Here is a 19209-nt window from a genome sequence, read left to right as displayed (position 1 = left end):
CTATACACAAGAAAAATGTCACTTGTAACCTAGGAGAAAGGCTTTTTTAAAAATTTTATTATTAGCAAAGTGAAACATCAACTAATCAGCTTGGAAGGCGCTTCACTAAAGCATGCTTCTGAATTCCCACCACGCTGGGACCACAAGGACCAGGAGCCAGGGGAGTGGACACTGGACCGAGGGCAGAGCCAGACTAACACGAGAGGAGGGTCAGTCCGGAACGGGAGCTGGCGCTGTGGCAAGCGTTCTCACAAAGCAGGCAGAGGCCAACTGCACGTCTGGAGAGCAGCTTTCAGAAAACGTCCTCCACAACTGGGCTGGGCTGCGGGGCTCTGCATCAGCTCTGGACTCAGTTTACCATGATGAAGTTAGACTTGCAGTGAGCTGCAACAGAAGGCACACCCGGTCACTCACTGTGCTGGAACGAGAGGGGTGGCTTGTGGTACCCCAGGACCAGGGTCTTCCGGGGCCTCACCGATGAATTCCGTCACCGGGTCATGCTCCCCTTCAGTTTTGATGGTGCCCGCAATGCTGTCGTTCTCCAGGATGGGGAGGAAAAGCTGCACAAAGTCAGAGGTGTAGGGCGGGGCGATGACGTCCAGCACCTAGCGGGGAAGTGGGTTGGCACGCTGCAGGCCACACAGGGCACCGTGCCCGCACAGAGAAGGTGGTCAGGCTCGGGATCCTCCCTGCTGCTGCCCCGTCTCCCTGGGGAGACCACCACCACACTAAGACACCGGGCCACTTGAAGCTGGCAGGTAGGAAGTGCCGCCACTTCCTACAGACAGAACAAGAGGCAAGGGGACCTGCTTCGCGAAACGCATCGCTGACCTCAGTGACAAAGTAGCGAATGAGTGAAATGTCGGTGTCCAGCTTCTCCAGACACTTCCGGATGTAACTGACCACAGGAAGTACATAACCTCGACTCAGCAGGTGAACCATCCTGTCCAGCAGGGTCTTCTTCAGCTCCAGCTGTGGATGAGCAGGGGGCAGAGGACCTGGTCAGAGTGGGGTGGCCCGGCCCCACCCCGCCCTGGGCGCCACCTACCTGCTCCATCACGTCCAGCTGGGAGTGCTCCGTCTCGAAAAGCTTCACAAGCAGCTGCAGGACCTGGGGGTGCAGGAGCTGGTGGCAGGTGCTGATCTGTGACGGGCAAAGGGGGTTCTGCTGAGAGCGCCGCGGGTTTCCGGGCTGGGCGAAAGCTGAGACCGCGCAGGCGAGGGCACTGCCTCGCTGAGATCCTCAGTGATTGAAAACAATCAGCTCTGAACAGAGTGTGGAACTTATCCACGCATGTAACGCGGGCAGCAACTCCAAAGCAGAAGACAGGCCTGCTGACACGGCACTGCGGCTCTCACCTCGTCCAGCAGGGCCAGGTGAACCGGAGTGTGGTCGGTCTGGAGCTGGAAGTACCGGGGCTCTGACACGGTCCAGTCCACCCATTTTAGCACACCCATTGCTACCACGGGAAACCTAAAAGCAAAGAAGCCAGAGCGCTTCTTTTAAACCGAGGGCAGGGGAAGCAAACATTCCTAAATGTGCCAAGAGCATTAGAAGGTCTGGAAGCTTCGGAACAAGCTCTGAGCCTGCGGGTCTCCCACCACCGTGTGAAGCCAGGAGGAGCTTACAGAGAACGGCCGCGAGAGCCGCCGCCTCTCAGTCCAGACGAGGAGCACGCCCACTGGGGAGGTCACAAATACAAAACACCGAGTTTGGTGGCCAGGGCTGAAACTTCTGCCTTTACTTAGCAAGCCCTTTTTGGTCCCCAACACAGGTAAATGAGAAAGGAACCAAGGGCTCAGAGCGCATGTTCTTTCGCGACACACCCGGGGACATGATGGGTGTAAGTCCTTTCCACTTCTGCAGTATTTTGCTGGTTTAATTTTTATTAAAAAATGGAGCCTTTACGTTAGTTTTTAGAATTCCTGGTAGTCTTCCTTTTACTGAGTCTAACTTGTGAGGACTTATTGAATAGCTTTCTGGTCAATAAACACCTGAAGATTGCTCATACTGCAAAATGGTAAAAGTTCTCTCCATATACTTAAGTAAGAAAATAAAGAGGTGTGGGTGCTGGTAGCTCACTCCTGTAATCCCAGCTGCTCAGGAGGCTGAGATATCTGGTGACTGTGGCTCAAAGCCAGCCCGGATAGGAAAGTCCATGAGACTGATGTCCAATAAACTACTAAAAAAAAGCCAAAAGTAATAGTGTGGCTCAAGTGGTAGAGGATTAGCCTTGAGCAAAAGAAGCTCAGGGACAGAGCCCAGGCCCAGAGTCAAGGCCCCAAGAATGGAAAAAAAAAAAAGAAAAAAAGAAAAAAAAGAGTAAGCATGCAAAGTTCTCTTCTGTGCACGTGCACGTGCAGACCTGAGCCATGCCCCCCGCCCGCCCCCCAGGGTTGTGCTCGCCTGATGCACTGGTACAGGGTGCTCAGCTCCGCCACCAGCTCAGAGGCTCCCTTGTTCTCATTGCAGCACAGGTTGTGGACAGTCTCCACGGCTTTGGACGTTGACTTTAGCTCATCTTTATTGATGCTCACCCGCTTGTTCTGCAAATACACACACAGCAGGTGAGTGAGGGCAGCCCGTCACCCGGCTGTCGGGCATCCTGCCCTGGGCCACTCTCTGCAAGGCCCTCCTCAAGTCTGCAGTGAGAAGGGGGAGTAGATGCCCCACTGCATGGCCACACAGAGCACAGAAGCTGGGCCAGGGAGATGCTGAGATGTCCCCAGACACAGCGCAGCAGGTTCCACAGGCAGTGGAGAGCGTGAACATCCCCTGGGAGGCTAAAACTTTCACCATCTTAGGCACCCACACAAAGACACTGCCACTGAGGCAGAGGACACCAGTTTCGAGAGCCCCGCTCTCGGCACTGACTGTACCTTCTTCCAGGTCTCCACCACGCTCGCTGCGTAAGCCAAGATGTGGATGTACTTGTGCTTGTGGTCCTGGTTGATCCTGGCGCCGGGCTTGAACAGTGACTGCATGAACAGGTCCAGGAAGGCTGGCACCCGGATCTGGGGATGGGAGAAGCACAGGGCTGCCTGACAGGGGCCGGCACCCAGGCTTCAGAGCGCTCGTGGGCTCACAGGCCAGGAGGGGTGGGGATGGGAAATGACTGCAACCTCTCTTCCTAAGAAAACCAGGGGAGCTTGAGGAGACTAGGCAAGTCCATCCGTGGGCCATGGGGGTGTCTGCTTTACTTGAATGCGAGGCAGCTTACGAGCTCAACAGGAGGGGGGTCCATGCTGGTGAACATCTTGAACAGGACTGTGATGTCCGCGGGATTCAGGGCTCCTTTAGACAGCATGGCCCCAAGGGCCTGGCAGGCGCGGGGGTAGGACGCGGCTGTGCCCAAGGCCAGTGTGATCTGACTGGCATCATGGCCTCTGGAAGGAAGACACACCACCCACCACCAACCGGACAAGTTTGCTTTTTTTTTTTTTAAATCACATTTACTTTTTCTATTGTTGGGATTCTTCTGCGTCTTCATTTTTTGGTCATCCATTTTTTTACTAACTGACCCATGAAAACAATGTCTAGAGCAACCTGGGAAAGAATAATTCCAAAACAGCTTGCAGACTTGGTAAAGGAAAGAAGTATTTCTAAAACAATTGTATCAATTTCTTTTTCTTTTTTTGGGGGGGGGGTAGGGGAGGGAATGGGTCATGGGGCTTGAACTCTGGGCCTGGGCGCTGGTCCTGAGCTCTTCAGCTCAAAACTATTATCCTACCCCTGGGCTGGGTTGGGATCACAGGCGTGAGCCGCCGTGCCCACCTGTTTTTTGTTTTTGGCTATGAGGTTTGAGCTTGGGGCCTGGGCGCTGGTCCTGAGCTCTCTTACTCAAGGCTAGCACTCGACCACGCTGAGCCACGGCTCTCCTTCTGGATTTCTGGTGGTTAACTGGAGATAAAGCGTCTCAGGGACTTTCCTGCCTGGGCTGGCTTGGAAGGACCCTCAGATATCCGCTTCCTCAGTAGTCTGGATTACAGGAATGAGCTTGCTAATAGTTAACAATTTCTTTTTCTTAATTATTTTAATTTTAATTTAACTTTTTATTTTTTTGCTAGTCCCTAGGCTTGAACTCTGGCCTGAGCACTATCATTGGATTTTCTCAAGGCTAGAGCTCTACCACTTGAGCCACAGCACCATTTCCAGCTGGTTTTTTTTTTGTGCCTAGGTACCAATGAATCTTCGTGCATGCTACGCAAGCACTCTATCACTAGGCCAAACTCCCCACTCATGGGGTAACAATTTCTAAAACAAAATGTAACAATTTGTTGCAAGTAAATAAAGGTATGAGATGAACTCTGTTTTGAAAGATATGGAGATATGGACTGTTAACCTGGGCTCACTGGAAAAGTACTTTAGGATGCCTGGATATTTGCTATGGTTGAGTTCCAGTACAGGAAGGCTCAGGTCACACATCCAGCAATAGAGAATCAAGGTCAAAATGGCCATCAAGGCAATATCAGGTAAGCTCTCTCCTGGGACCTGAAACGACCCTGACTTCCAGATCTAAGGGTCAGCGTTTACTTAGACGTCACCAGGAAAGGGCTAGCGGCTCGGGTGAGGGCCTAGGCCCTGGCTTTGTGGGAAAGGGAGCGGAAGCAGGGTCTCACTTCTCCTGGGCGAAGCGTTGTACTTCCTGCGCAACCCTGCGCACGGCGGAGCCGCCCTGCTCCTCCTGGGCCAGCGCGGACATCATCGCCTGGGCGAACAGGTACGTGTGCTCTCCGTGGCAGACCATCTTCTGGAAGGTTGTAGGAGACAGGGCTCAAGCTTACACTACGGCGGGGAGCAGGCCGCCTGCCTCCCATCAGCAGGGTAATGGGTTCTCATGCCTGCCAACCCCGAAAGCCCCATTCGGAGCCAAGAGTTACAGAACAAGGCACTTACAGCAAACTCTGGGAGATTCTTCTCAAGGTTTTCCTCGCCCCCGTCCAGGATTGTGGCGAGCGAGGTGCGAAGAACTCGAGAGAACACCTCCAGCTGCTGGCATGCAGTGGACACGCTGGTGATTTCTCCTTGGTACCCTGCATCTGAAATCAACTGCCACACAAAACAAGCTCAGGATCTCACCTCTGAAAGCACAGCCTGACCAATGCTTGGGGCCAGCAGAACAGGCAAGCCTCATCTCAGGTCTCCAGCTTTCATTCTGCTTCCCAGTGTGCCAGCATCTAGGCGCTGACCCCAGCTCACTGCTCTCCTGGGGAGAGGAAGCATGAGTGCTGGCCTGATGAGAGGCTCCTGAGCACAAGTGTACAGCCCCTCCTGCTACAAGCTCAGAGTCAGTGTGACTCTGGAAGCAGATGGACGCCATGCTTCCTCTTCTCAGTGTAAGGCTTACTAGAGTGAAACAGTGAAGACTTTTGTTTAAATTGCAGTATTATCTTTCAAAGGAAGCAGACATCCAACAATTAAAATTCATCCATCCATACTTTATCTTTCTCTGACCCCAGGACCTTTACCTTCACAGTAAAGTTCAGCATCAAACAATCCGGATGGGCTTCAGCCAGCTTGTAGAACAGATCTCTCCACGTGGTATGTGCGATCATTTGCTCAAGCCAAGCTGGGGTCTGCCAGCAAACAAATAGTGGGATGAAAAGGCCTAGCTCTGGCCTAGGAGAAGACAATGTTGTCAAAACAATCACAGGACATTCCAGTCAGAGAGGCCCCGTGGGTGTCCCCAGCTCTGGAGGAAGCAGACTCGGGGCCAGCCCTGACCACGGAGGCAGCCATGTAGCACGTTTAAAGACCTCTAGAGTTGCTGGAAACTCTAACTCAACACACGCATGACAGGGTGAGGAAAAGTGATGCAAGACAAAGGAGAGTAGCCCCAGAGAGGCACATGTGCTCATAGGCAGGACGCATGCTCTGAACTGCGCCTTGGCCCGCTCCGCCCTGGATGGTGGCTGCCCTGCGATGGGACTGGTGGACTGAAGAGTTGCCTGAGCACAAAGGGCTCCTGAGTCAGGCCTGCATGCCCGCGTGAGGAGTCAGGGCCAGCGTGGATGGTGATACTACCCTTGGAACTCAAAAAAGCTGTCATGTGGCCTGAGACACTTGCTGCCACCTTCCTAGCCTTCAGGGTGAAATGCATCCCCACTCGCAGCCTCCTCTGGCCCAGCACAGGGTCCCTTCCACAGTCTCCTGCATGTCTAACACTGCCTTGGAGGGCCCACACTAGTTCACACTCCCTTCCTTCTTTGAGGACATATACTAGCTGCACCCAGGAGTCAGGGAGTCGACTGTGCATTCCTTTGGCCTCAGTAGCAGAGCCCCTTAATGTCTGAACACACACTACACAGCTCAGACGGGCTTGAGAGGCCTCCACATACTGCACGTGTGGACCTAGCCCAGGCCCAAGACGTGTCCCTAAAGAACATGCAATTCCTCACCTCTCCTTCTTCGGTAAAAATAGAATCTGCTTTGCGGGGGTCAAAATGTTTGATCAATAAGCTCTTCAAATGGTTTTCCACAGTCTCCTGAACCTGCACTGGCTCAACACCTGAAAGGAAACAAACACTTAGGCAGAGGAAAGACACAGCCCAAGTCTCCACCTACAAAACAACTAGTTCTACTCACGTCTAAAAATGAGCAAGATGTGAGACCTCTTAAAACTAGTTAGGGACTCTATTCAGTGGCAGGTGTGGGCCTGAGCACAGCGCGAAGCACCCAGGAGGGGCTTCCTGACCATAGAGGAGCCCTCACCAAGACAAAGGGCCCAAGGAGAAAGAGGGTGGAGTACACACTGCCCACAGAAAAGCCACGTGGACTTGACGTGAGCAGTGGCGCTGCCTCTGCTCCTCGGATTTGTAGGAAGACTCCACTCTACACATATTAGATAAGAGCCATAATCAAAGCCAGTCCTAAATTATCCACCATTCACTGCTTGCTGTAACGGACCTCTTGAAATGACAGGCTCAACATCCACTGCGTAACTTCCTAGTTCTGCAGCATGGCAGGGAAAGGAGCTCCGAAAGAAATGCATTTGCAGGCTAGCCATGGACTGAGGCTAGCCTCAGTGACTGAATCCAACGTCAGCCACACAGAGAAGTTTAGTTCTTACTTAGACAAATCTAACACCAGGGACATGAAAAAGGTTCTGCCAACCCCTCAGGGTTGCTATAAGCCAAACAAAATCCAGGGGTGGGGGCACGAACAGCCAGGACAGAGCCCCCCAACAAAGAACCTGTTTGAATGAGCCACTCAGCGAGCAGGTTCACGGTCTGGGCAACAGCGGTGTAGTTCTCAGACAAGAGCTGGATAACATTCTCTGGAGACCCCCCGGCTTGAAAATATCTGGGAAAGCCAAACAGACCTTGTGTGGGTGCAGGTGAGCCCGGCAGACAGAGACAAGGAGACAACCACCCAGATCTGAAGATTTCCTCCCCACTACCCTTTCTTATGGCACTTGGGTTTGGGCCCAGGGCCTTGTCTTTGCTAAGCAAGTACTCCATCCCTTCAGCCATGCCCCTGTCCTTTCTGCTTTAGCTATTTTTCAGGTAGGACATCATATTTTTGCCCGGGGCTGACCCTGGACCATCATCCTACTACCTACCCCTCCAGCATGGCTGGGATTGCAGACATGCATGACCGTGACCCAGCTGGACAGTTTTTGAATGACCAAGAGACCCTAGCAGCCTTCCATGGAAGGATCACATTCTTACTTCCCACATCATCTCCAGGTCTTCCACAAACGCGAGCCCCCACCCCGCTCCGCTGCACGGATGCCATTCTCACATACCTCTTCAGAGTGTTGAAGATGGAGGGCTCCATGATATAGTCTCGGGTGGAAAACTTATGCAGGCATTCCTGCTGTACCTCTGCATCATCTTCACCTTCTCCAGAATCATCTTCCTGCTGCTGAGAAAGGCCGGAGCCAGCGTCTCCCTTCATGAATACACGTCCTGCCCTCTCACCTTACCCGTGTCCACTGCTAGACTCCTGAAGGTTCGCCGCAGTGTCATTTGGCCTGGACCACGGTAAGTGGCTCTGGAACCATACCAAGTAGGATGCATGGCCACTCCACCAGGTCACCCATGTGCCAGAATCAGGCATGTGAGCCAGCCCTCCAAGCGCCCACGTCCCTGTCACAAGTCCTGGCTGCTTTCACCCAGCAGTTGTGGGGATTCTACAATTTCAGGGAGGATTGAGACTAAGGCCTGCCATGTACATCAGTAGATAAGAGCCATTTTCCCCATTGTGATGTCTCCTGTGCCATGAAATGCTTCCCAACAAAGCCTAGCAAAGTGATTCCTGAACTTACAAGACACCCATTTATGGTTAGAAAGTGACAATTGCTCCCTTGCCTTAACTCAACAGGCTTAGCTGAATTCTAGTCCCATTTTGGGCCAGAGGCAACCTTAGGCAGGTCACTGAGCCTGAGGCAAAGCAGGCTGCTTCACCTGCTGATGACCATGTGATGGTGGTAGACGGACTGACCCCAGGTCTGTATACCTTTTAATGCTGTCATCACAACAAGAAGCGGATGTACTGGGATTGGGCTCACCACCCAAGAACCTAAGAATACAGATGATAAGACCTACTTTTCCATGTAAGGAGTTTACAAAGTAGTTGGAGACCAACCTCCAGGCAACTGACTAACACAATGGGTAGGAGTCAGACCAGAGACTGCAAACTACAGCCACATCCAGCCCTCTTCCTATTGTGTAATGAAGTTTTACTGAAGCACGTTCACAATTACTCTATCATGTGCTGTCCACGACCACCCTAAAACCACAAAAGTAAGTGGCTGTGGTACAGCCCAGCACAGCCTAAGATATTCAGTATGTGGCCTTTCAGAGGTTTCCCAGCAGTGGTCTGGACTACATGCTACAAGCAGTGCACTGGAAGCAGAGAGAAGCTGGTGACTTCATTACAAAGACCAAGAGACTGTCTCAGATCAGGTTTGTGATCTGAGAACCTTAAGGAAGAAGGCTGGGCTTCACCCAGATGCTTGTTCTCATGTGCCTGCATTGCTGGTGTCTACCCAGACCCCCTCTCCCACTACCACACCCTCTCTGGTGCCACACCATCCACCTACTCACATATGCTCAGCCTGGATACTCTCACATTCCAGACTCCTTTCTATTCTCATTTCCATCCAGTACACCGGAGGAATCCAACTTCTTAAGGTCCAAAACTGACTGACCACATCTTTCCCCGGGGGATAGGTCTTCCCCCATCCGTACTTTAGCCACGCCCCTCTGCCGTGATGCATGTACCACCTGGGACACTGGAAGCATCCTCAGGGCCTCCTCCTCAGGCCACTCCAACAGCCAACCACAAAGACCCATCAATTCCATCTCCATACACAGCCACTTCGGCCCCCTTTCCATCTTTTGCTTTCCCCTTCCTTGTCCTTTGTGGGCCAACAGTAGCCACGTCGTCTTGTGTGCATCATCTCAATCATTCCTTGTTAAAATCTTTTCCACGATGTAACAGCCGCCCAAAGCCCTACACCTGGTGTCTATCTCCATCACAAAATAAAATAAAGAATCCAAGTTTTAGTCTGCTGCAACCCTTCCCACCTGCTCGCCATGCAGTTTTACCCCACTGGCAGCCTGCAGCCAATGAATTCATTTGAATGGCAGAGGCTTACTTCTGTCATCTGTACTTAACACAGCAGCCTCTTCACACCTTCCTGCATCTGAACGAACTGGTTCATGAGCAACCTTATCCAGCTCGGGCCACCCTCCTCACTCCTCCAAACATTTTCCTCTAAACACAGTCACGTTTGGAAGGAACATGAAGTAAATAAAAACCTTGCCCACCCAGCTCATCAATAAGAACCCAGTAAGATCAATGACCCAAACTAGGGTCATGATTAAACTTAGAAGACTCAAGTTCTCATTAGTCAGGTCTAGGCTGAACTCTGCCATTACTGTTTAGATTGACGAAACGGTTTTGAGGCACACCAATTCTTTTGGGGCTTGAACTCAGCCTGGGCACTGTCCCTGAGCTCTTCAGCCCAAAGCTACTGCCCTACTCCTAGGCCTGGGCCTTGTCCCTGAGCTCTACAGCTCAAGGCTATCACCCTACCCTTGAGCCAAGCCCTACTTCCTGTTTTCTAAAGGTTAACTGGAGATAAGAATCTCAGGTCCTTTTGTGGCTGGGCTGGCTTTGAACCTTGATCTCCAGATCTCAACCTCCTAAGTAGCTAGGTTTACAGGAGTGAGCCACTGGGCCTGCCAAGGCACATCAATTCTAATGCTCAAATGATGGGTATGAAGAAGAGGTGACCACCAGCCCACTATCGTGTTAATTCAGACCTCAAGTTCTCCTTCCTGGATGTCCTCAGTAGGCAAGTTTGGTGAAATTGCAATTGAGACATGGGCCATGAGTTTTATGACTGTAGGAAGTTCACTAAGTCCTTGTCTCACTGCCTTCACCTATGACAAGTGTTAACATCCAACTCAAAATCTTGAGTATGGAATTGTAGTCAGTGCTTAAAAGCTGGTTTTGCTAAAAAGCAGACTCCTTACTAGGGCCCCAAATGAACTAAAAGTGGAAGTTAGGTGCTGGTGGCTCATGTCTGTCTTCCTGTCTACTTAGGAAACTGCAGTGAGGAAGATCACTGCTCCAGGATTGCTAGGCAGAAGACCACAAGACTCCATCAATGGAAGAAGCTAGGCCTGGGGGCTCACACCTGTTATCCAGTACTTTATGGCTTACTGTCCAGGGACATGACTGGGCAGGAAGAAAAACCTTATCTCTAAACAACCAACGCAAAGTGTTGGAGCTGTGGCTCAGTGGCAGACCTGAGTTCAAACCCCAGCACCCCCCCCCCCCCACACACACAGTTTGGCATCCTTGCCTCCATTTTTGTGTTTGTCTTTGCTCTACGCTATGCTCTCTGCGGGTACTTGCATACCCCTCTCCTTCCCCAGTTCTGTGTGACACTACATAAAGCTCATATCTATACCCCAACGATGGATGAAAATGAACTCTCGGACATGCACGGGTAAGCGGCTAGGTGTGACATGTAGAATTGTAAGAGCTTGGGCCTGGGCCTAGAACCAAGTCCAGTTTCCCAATGAGATCATGCATGGAAGTCCACACATTCCCTTTTCCAGCCTCCCAATCAGCCAAATCTTAGTACTCATAGCTCCACTAAGAGTGCCCATCACTGTGGGATGAGCCAACATTTGAATCTACTCTCACGTGCGACTCAAATTCTTGGACAAGCTCTGCAGTTCTCTAAGACCCGGGGGAACCTACTGACTTTGCCTCCCTGCCCCACCTCACACCTGACCAAAGATCTTCCAGATCCAGCCCCAGCCACACCATCATGCCTGCTCTAGGAAGGGAGCCCCATGGCGTTCCAGTTCCTGCGCATCAGTGTCCTGACTGCTAATCGACGGGCATCGCGAGGCGGATTCGGGGAAGGGCTGCGGAGGGCTTCTGCCAGGCATGGGCCACCCGGGGCCTCTCCTCAGGCTTCCCGGGCAGGGGTGCAGGGCCCCGACCCCTCACGAAATCGGCCCAAAACTTGGGGAAGAGTTCGGTTCCAGGGTGGAAACGTTGCGCCTTTCTCCTCGGGCGCGGGTGTGGGGCTGTGGTTTGACTGTGTGGACAAGTGTGCGGCCCAGGCCTCTCCCCGGCCCGGCGCCGGGGTCCGGCCGCCGCGGAGCCCACGCTCCGACCGCGGGGCCCCGGGACGGCCGCCGGCGCCGCGGGCCGGCCAGGGGCGGCGCCAGTCAAGCCTTGCCGGGGGGCGCCCAGGGCCCCCCCTCACCTGGCCGCCTTCCGCCTCCTCGCCCCACTCAGCCGCATTCCCGAAGTAATCTTCTGCCATGGCGGCGCCCGGCGCGGGCCCCGCCATATTACTTGCTTGGCAGGCGAGACGCAGGCGCAGGACGAAGCAGCGGGGAAGGCGCACGCGCAGCTCTCGGCCCCGCCCCCACGGCGGTCTGCTCCGCCCCAGCCGGGGAGTCAGGGGCGACTCTAGGGGGCGTGTTCTGTGCCAACGGGCGGGGCCTCTGGAGCCGAGGGGAGGGGCCTGCTCGCGGGGCGGGGCCTGCTCGCGGGGCGGGGCCTCGTGTTCGGGACTGCCTGAGGCTGGGGTCGAGGCTCGGGTCGAGTCCCGGGCGCTCTGGAGCCCGGTGGCTCCCTAGGGGCGGCTTTCCCCCGGTTCCTCAGCTGCCCTCCCCCGGGACAGGGCCCAGGACGCTTTATCACGGGCGCAAACCACTAAGCGTGGGGAAGAGCGGAGTCTGGCGGAGGGCCGGCGAAGGCAGGCCCTGGTTCCGCCCACCCGGGCCGCCGCTGGGGAGCACCGAGGCCGGCCCGGAGGCAGCAGGCGACCCCAGGGACCGCCACCCAGCCGGGGGTGACAGTCCAGACAGTCAGGCCGCCGGGCCCAAGCCGGCTGGGACGGAGAGCGGCCGAGGCGGAAGCGAGGCCTAGCGCGGAGGGCCGGCCGGGCCTGGCGCCGCCCCGGGTTCGGTGCCTCGGTGCCCCGGAAAGGCCACCCCCAGCGAATGGAGGAGAGGTGTGGGGAACGCTGTGAGGCCGAGCCGGGAGCCGCTGGAAAGTGAGGTCCTTGGCAACCAAGGCTTCCCGCAAAGCCTTGGTGCAATGACGGTTAAGCAGCACTTGATATTAAACACTACCACGTGAGATCAGTTCCCGTAGTCGTGGTGGTGGTGGTGGTGAAATGTCTGCGGGCTGGGAAACCCATTCCTGGGTGTTTCCAGCCCTTTCCATCGCCTTCCTATGAGCTGGTGGCAGAGGAAGGGCTGTGAGATGGGGATGGCTGTGAATGGGAAGAGGGTGGAGGAGGAGCCCAGGCTCCAGACCAGGGGCTCCTGTGGATGGCCCCCTGTGAGACAGGAAGCCCAGCAGGAGGGCAGGTGTCTACCTGGGGCAGTGGTGAGTCCCAGGTATGACACCCATGGGAAGGGTCTAGCAGGGGTTGGAGCTGGAGATCTAGCTGCAGCTTCAGTTCACAAGATTAAAAATGCTTGAAGTTGATGAGTGCCCCTGCTGCTGGCTCCTTTCAGGGGCCCATTTTCATTTGCTTTCTGTAAATGTTGGAAAGAATAGATGGCTGTTAAACTCCTACGACTCTTCCTTGGAGACTTTCTTTTAACATGATGCTTGAATTGAAAGCAGACAAATTAATATATGCGTAACTAATTGTACCTACAGAACCAAGGATTATTTAAATCACCTCTCAAACGTAAGACTACTTATTATTAAATAGATTAACAAACAACTCATAGTAAAAGGATTACATTCAGCCTTTAAGTCCCAACAATCTAGAATAATTGGATCTATGCATCTCCCTACCTGAAATACTGAAGAGCCTTGTCTAGAATGTCCAAAGTCATTTCAGATAGTTTTCTGTTTAAGACAAATTCTGGGGAAAGCCGGGTGTGGTGGCTCACACCTGTAATCCTAGCTACTCAGGAGGCTGAGATCTGAGGATCAAAGTTCAAAGCCAGCTTGGGCACAAAAGGACCTGAGACTCTTATCTCCAATTAACTTCTAGAAAAATGGGAAGTGGGGCTTGGCTCAAGGGTAGGGTGGTAACCTTGAGCTGAAGAGCGCCCAGGACCAGGGGTAGGGTGGTAGTAGCCTTGAGCTGAAGAGCTCAGGGACAGTGCCTAGGCAGAGTTCAAGCCCCATGACCCACAAACAAAAAAAAAAAAAAAAAGAAAGAAAGAAAGAAAAAAGAAAAATTCTGGGGGAGAATTTTCATAGAAATGAGAAGGTGATTTTCCTTAGTCCATTCTAGAAGTATTTACAGAGCACCTTCTAGTTGTCATGTGTTGAAATATAACTAATTGAGATACAGCCTATGTTGTACAATTTTTTTCCAGTCCTGGGGCTGAGCCCTGTCCTTGGGCTTTCTCAAGGCCAGCACTTTACCACTGCAGCCACAGCACCACTCCCAGCCTTTTCTGTGTATGTGGTATGGAGGAATCCAACCCCAGGCTTCATGCATGCTAGGCAAGCACTCTATCACTAAACCATGCTCCTGGCCCTGTACAATTTTTTGAAAAGAAAGAGAGATTGTCTTGGATGATAGAAGGAGTTCAGGGAACTCAAAAGAAGAGAGCAAGGGAAGTGTTTATGTTGAGACTTTAGACTTGAGCCTAGGGAACAAAGAGAATACCGGCCTATGGAGAAAGTAACAGATGACAGAGGAAGACGTGGCTGCAGTGCATAGAGGGAGGGCCTGGAGCTCTCACTACCCCTCAGACTCCTCCAGCTCTTCAGCTGTCCCTCCCTCCCATTGTCCTTGCTACTCCTCTGACCATTCTCTAGATGTGGCAGTCTCTGGGACTGCTATGCAAAAGGCTTCTAGGTCTTTTTTCCTTTGGGAGTCACATGCAAACTTTCCAAGTCATCTCTATACTGTGAACTCTCTCAGCTGTATTTCTAGCACACATGTCTTCTCTGGTATCCAGAAGAGTATTTAACTGCCTCTGACTAGAGGGGGGGGCGGGACTTGATGTCTATGAGCTCCTCAGCTTGGTCTACCAGTACCATATTGGCACTGTCCAACACCTGGAACACATCTGTCATTTCTGTTCTCCCTCCACTGGATCCAGTCCCAAGGCAAATCCTATGCCATGTCTCCATGGAAAGGATTTCAGATCTATCCATCTCCATCTTTACTACCACCAACTTAGGCTAAGCTCCAACCAGCTTTCTCCTGGGTCACTGCCATAGCTCAAGCTGATGTATCTCATTTCCTGATGCTCTGTTATGCTTTGTTCTTCCACCAGCATGGTGGTTTGCAAAAGAGATCCACAAGGTTTCCATACCATCTTCAGTACAGCTCACTTTCCCTCCCCTTGAATGTGGGCTGAACTCAGCAATGCACTTCTCGTGAGGAGCATGAAGCAGAGAGATCTTGGAAAACTCTGGATCCTACAGAGGCTTATGGCCTCCATTTTAGCTACTCTTCCTCTTGGATCACTTTTTTTTTTCTTTTTCAGTGAAGCCAGGAGCCAACTTGCGAGCAGCCCAGTGAAGAAACCCTGGAGAGGAACTGAGCCCTCCAGCAGCAGCTGCTCCATCAAGCCCGAGACAATCCTCCACCTCCAGTCCACACTTTGCAGACATCTCGTTTGCAACTTCATGAGAGACGCTGTATTAAATTAGAACCATTGAACAGAGCTGCTTCTACATTTCTTTAAAAAAAAAGAAAGAAATGAATTCAATCATTTTTACTTTTTAATTTAAATTTTAAATGTTCTTGTTTATGTGGTACTGAGAAGTTGAACACAAGGACTCATGCGTGGTAGGCAAGCATTCTACCACTAAGCCACATCCCGAGCCCTGCTTCTCACAGAAACGCTGACATAATACAATGTGTATTGTTTTGAGCAGTGAAATTTGGGGGTGAACATGTTATCTGCTATGAGCACATGCGGTGTTTGTTTAAAACCTATGTCAGATCATACCCTTTCTCTGCTAAATGCAGCTCATTGACTTCCTACTTCACTTTCTTCCTGTCTGGAACGGTGAGAGAGGAATAAAGTCTACAAATGCTGCCCCCAAAGCATCAATATGCTAGATCAAACCATCAAAAAATGGCCATTTTAGGCCTCTGGAAGCGATGAAAAGTATTCCAAAAACAGAAATATTTAATAATCAAAATGAATAAACTTGTATTAGATATATTCCTATTCTTTGCTTCCTCCTCCTCCTCCTCCCACCATCCCTAAAGGGAGTGCTTTTCAGGGACTAGGTCCTATCCCTGAGCTTTTGTTCTCAAGGCTAATGCTGTCCATCTTGAGCCACAGCTCCACTTCCAGCTTTTGGGTGGCTGCTTGGAGAACATAATCTCATGGATTTTCCTGCCCAGGCTTGCTTGGAACTGTGTTCCTCAGATCTCTGGATATGTAATTTTAGGATTACAGATGTGAACCATCAACACCCAGCTGTGCTCTTGTTCTTGAAAGTGCAAAGAGAAATGTGATTGATCGATAAGTGACTCTACATCAGAAACAATGGAGGCCTGGGAATGTGGGCTATTCCTCTTGGTAGAATGCTTTACCAGTGTACATGGAGCTCTGGGCTCCCGCCCAGGAGCCACAAGGAATCAATGGAGACAAGGAAGGAGAAGCTGTATGTAATATCCTCAAGTAAAACACACTCTCATCCAAAGATAGTAATAACAAACCTACTAACTAATAAAAGAGCTTTTATATCCAGAAAAATTTAAATGATGGTAAGACAAACACAATCTCATATAAACAACAATGGAAAGATTTTGTTCCTTACAGATCTGCTGTACAAGAAACAATAAAGGAAATTCTCCAAGCTGAAAGTAATATTGCACAGCCCCTTCCATTCAGTTTGAGAAATGGACAAATACCAGAAATGGAAAATGCAAAAGTCTCTCATATACTAGAACTCTGTATAGTTCTACTTAACAATGGCAAAAAAAAGATGAAAGAGAAAGATGAGCTACATCGAAGTCAAATTGCTGTATTTTACTGAAATTAACTTGATGTTGATTGTGCTAAATTAAGAAGTCCTTTGTAATCTCTACAGCAATCACTAATTCAAAACTCAAAAGATAGCAAATAAAATCAACAGATACATCAAAGCAGTTCACAAAAACATACAATAAAAAGAACAAGGGGCCGGAGTTAAAAATAGTAAAATTGGCAACATAACTCTAGTCATATCAGAAATTTTATTAAAAGTAAATATACTAAATACTGCAGAAGGCAAAGATAGATGGGGGATAGGGAAGACAAAAACAAAATCCAACAATATTTTGTCTATAATGAAAACACTAGACTCAGACACTATACGTCAAAAGCAAAAAGATATACAAGAAAAAAGCCCCATGCAAGAGCTAGAATTTGTATATCAGTATCAGACAAAATAGGATTTAAGGTTTAGGAACAATTCATTACAAATAGGACCTGCATAAGGTCACAACTGTAATTATGAGCATCTAGGCATCTATCGATCTTTGTTGGTTAACGGAAAGTTTGTGAAACCAAAATTGACTGAATTGGAGCCAGTGCAAGAGTGTACACCTATAATCTCAACACTCAGGAAGTAGAGACAAGATGATTGTGAGTTCAAGGCCAGGCTAGAATATGTAGCGAGGCCCTGTCTCAGAAAGAAAAAGAAAAAGAAACTATTGAAAGAAAAACAAGACAGTAGCAGATAGTCATTTCAATACCACCTTTGTTCTCCTAAGTGATAAACAAGTGGACGAAAAAATGAGTAGTGGTGAGACTGAAATGGTGTGACAGCTATGGAGAACGGCAGAACACCACCTCAGACATTAAACATAGGCCCACTGTATGGCTCAGCTATCCTATTTTTGGGGAATATATCAGCACAATGGAAGCAAGGCCTTGAGTCTGGTTTCACACTTATGTGCGTACTGGCAATCTTCGTACCTCAAATGCTCATTGACAGACTCAGTCTGTGCAGTCCACGCATGTAATGGGATATTATTCAGTCTTAGAAAGGAAGGGAGGTCTGATAACTGCTGCATGATGACTTTTGAGGACAGTCACAAAGGGACCAATATATTATAGTTTTTGAAATATGAAGTAATTCAATTAAAATAAAGAATGAATTCATAGAAATAAAAAGTAAAACTGGAGCTCCCTGGGGCAGTGGCTCCACTGGGTTTGATAGTTGAAAGCCAATCTGGTAGGAAAAAATAGTAAGACCCTAGCTCAGACAGAGGAAGGGAAGAAAAGAAGGAGCTGGATGTGATAGTTTATGCGTATGATCCCAGAACTTTTGTGGCTGTGTCAAAGATGATCCCAAGTTCAGGGTCAGCTCAGACTACACTATAGGTTCCAGGACATTATAGGTAACATAGTGTAACTTTGTCTCCAAAAAAAGAAAACAAGAGAAAAGGAAAAGAAAGGACAAGACAAACTGACAGAGGTTGGGGAAAGGAGAAGTAGGGAAAAACAACATTCTTGAAAGGATACAGAGTTTTAGTTTTGTGAGATGAAAAACTTCTGGACAGCACAAAAGGATGGATAGAACTGGTGGTGTGCTGTGTCTATTTTACCACAATAAAACAACGTAATGGCAAGGCACCAGTGGCTAACCCCTGTACTCTTAACCACTCAGGAAACAGATCTGGGGTCTGGGAATCACAGTTCAAAGCCAGCCCAGGGCAGGAAAGCTTCCTTTTTTTTTTTTTTTATCAGTCTTGGGGCTTGAACCCAGGGCCTACACAATGTTCCTAATCTTTTTTGCTTAAGACTAGTGCTCAATCACTTTTTTTTAATTAAAGAATTCATTAACATTGATTTTTTACATCATATTTCAAATGTCATGTTTAACAAGTATTCAAGAAGGGAATCTCTATATACAATCACTGGCACTTAGATTTTCGAACGTAATAAATTAAGCTGTAGGTTTGTATGTCATAGATATATCAATCTATATAACATATTATATCTATAGAGCATATATCCCATCATAGATTTTTATGTCTATGTAGTTACGTTTATATCTCCAAGACCATGTCAAGTGCTAGATCACTTTAAGCCACAGCTCCACTTCTGGTTTTCTGATAGTTAACTGGAGATAAGAATCTCATAGGGACTTTGATGACTGATCTGACTTCAAACTTGGATCCTTAGATTTCAGCCTCCCATGTAGGTAGGCATGAGCCTCTGGTGCCAGCCTTGAGAGAATTACGAAAATAGGAAACAAAATCAATGAGGATATGAAGACTGAACTTCTATCAGCCAATTAGACCAGACATTTATGAAAAATACCACTCAAAAGCTAATGAACAGTTCTAAATACTAAGTCCCAGTGATTGTAAATAGAGATTCCTTCCTTGAACACTTGTATGTTAAACTTGTCATTTAAAATATGATGTAAAAATCAACGTTAATAAATTCTTTTAAAAAAGCTAATGAACATATAGAATATATATATATATATATATGCTCAGTTCATCATGTGATATATATAATGAATATATACATGTACATTTTCAGACAAGATTGGGCAAGTTCAGGATGGTATGGGCCATAGATGCCTATATACATACATTCAAAAACATGTAGAATATTCTTCAGGATAGATTATGACCTGAACCACAAAATAAGAATCAGTAAGTTTTAAAGATTGAAATTATCTGAAGTATGTTCTCTGATCATATATGAATTAAAATGGAGATTCACTATAATTAAACAACATGCATCTACATTCCTGATGAGGCAAAGAAAAAAATAGAGGGC

The 19209-nt window shown here is 49.4% G+C and overlaps 1 protein-coding gene across 2 annotated transcripts; it reads right to left on the bottom strand.

The window, feature by feature from the left end:
* Positions 1-30: 30 nt before the first annotated feature.
* On the bottom strand, positions 31-11865 carry Nelfcd (negative elongation factor complex member C/D). Of its 2 annotated transcripts, none has more exons than XM_090352577.1 (15): positions 11742-11865; positions 7749-7867; positions 7194-7303; positions 6400-6509; positions 5470-5577; positions 4898-5050; positions 4621-4751; positions 3222-3387; positions 2881-3015; positions 2408-2547; positions 1360-1474; positions 1049-1144; positions 832-972; positions 476-605; positions 31-384 (listed from the first exon to the last, which is right to left on the bottom strand). In XM_090352577.1, the coding sequence occupies exons 1-15, from the start codon at positions 11826-11828 to the stop codon at positions 350-352; spliced, it is 1776 nt and encodes a 591-aa protein (XP_090208703.1). In that variant the 5' UTR covers positions 11829-11865; the 3' UTR covers positions 31-349. The 2 variants fall into 2 exon arrangements, with proteins under 2 accessions (XP_090208703.1, XP_090208704.1); XM_090352578.1 differs by having other exon boundaries at positions 7749-7864.
* Positions 11866-19209: the final 7344 nt, after the last annotated feature.

The sequence above is a fragment of the Megascapheus bottae genome, chromosome 18, assembly GCF_031878675.1.
Source record: "Megascapheus bottae isolate mThoBot1 chromosome 18, mThoBot2.hap1, whole genome shotgun sequence".
NCBI classification, from domain to species: domain Eukaryota; kingdom Metazoa; phylum Chordata; class Mammalia; order Rodentia; family Geomyidae; genus Megascapheus; species Megascapheus bottae.
This window is presented reverse-complemented; position numbering and strand designations above follow the sequence as displayed.

What these genes read in the sequence shown, in the direction of transcription:
- Nelfcd (XM_090352577.1), bottom strand. Translation starts at nt 11,828, where the DNA reads ATGGCGGGGCCCGCGCCGGGCGCCGCCATGGCAGAAGATTACTTCGGG. An exon ending in CAACGCTTCGCCCAGGAGAA is followed by an intron (nt 3,388 to 4,620) that starts GTGAGACCCTGC and finishes TCTTCCTTCCAG; the next exon opens with AGGCCATGATGCCAGTCAGA. An exon ending in TGGTGGAGACCTGGAAGAAG is followed by an intron (nt 2,548 to 2,880) that starts GTACAGTCAGTG and finishes GTGTATTTGCAG; the next exon opens with AACAAGCGGGTGAGCATCAA.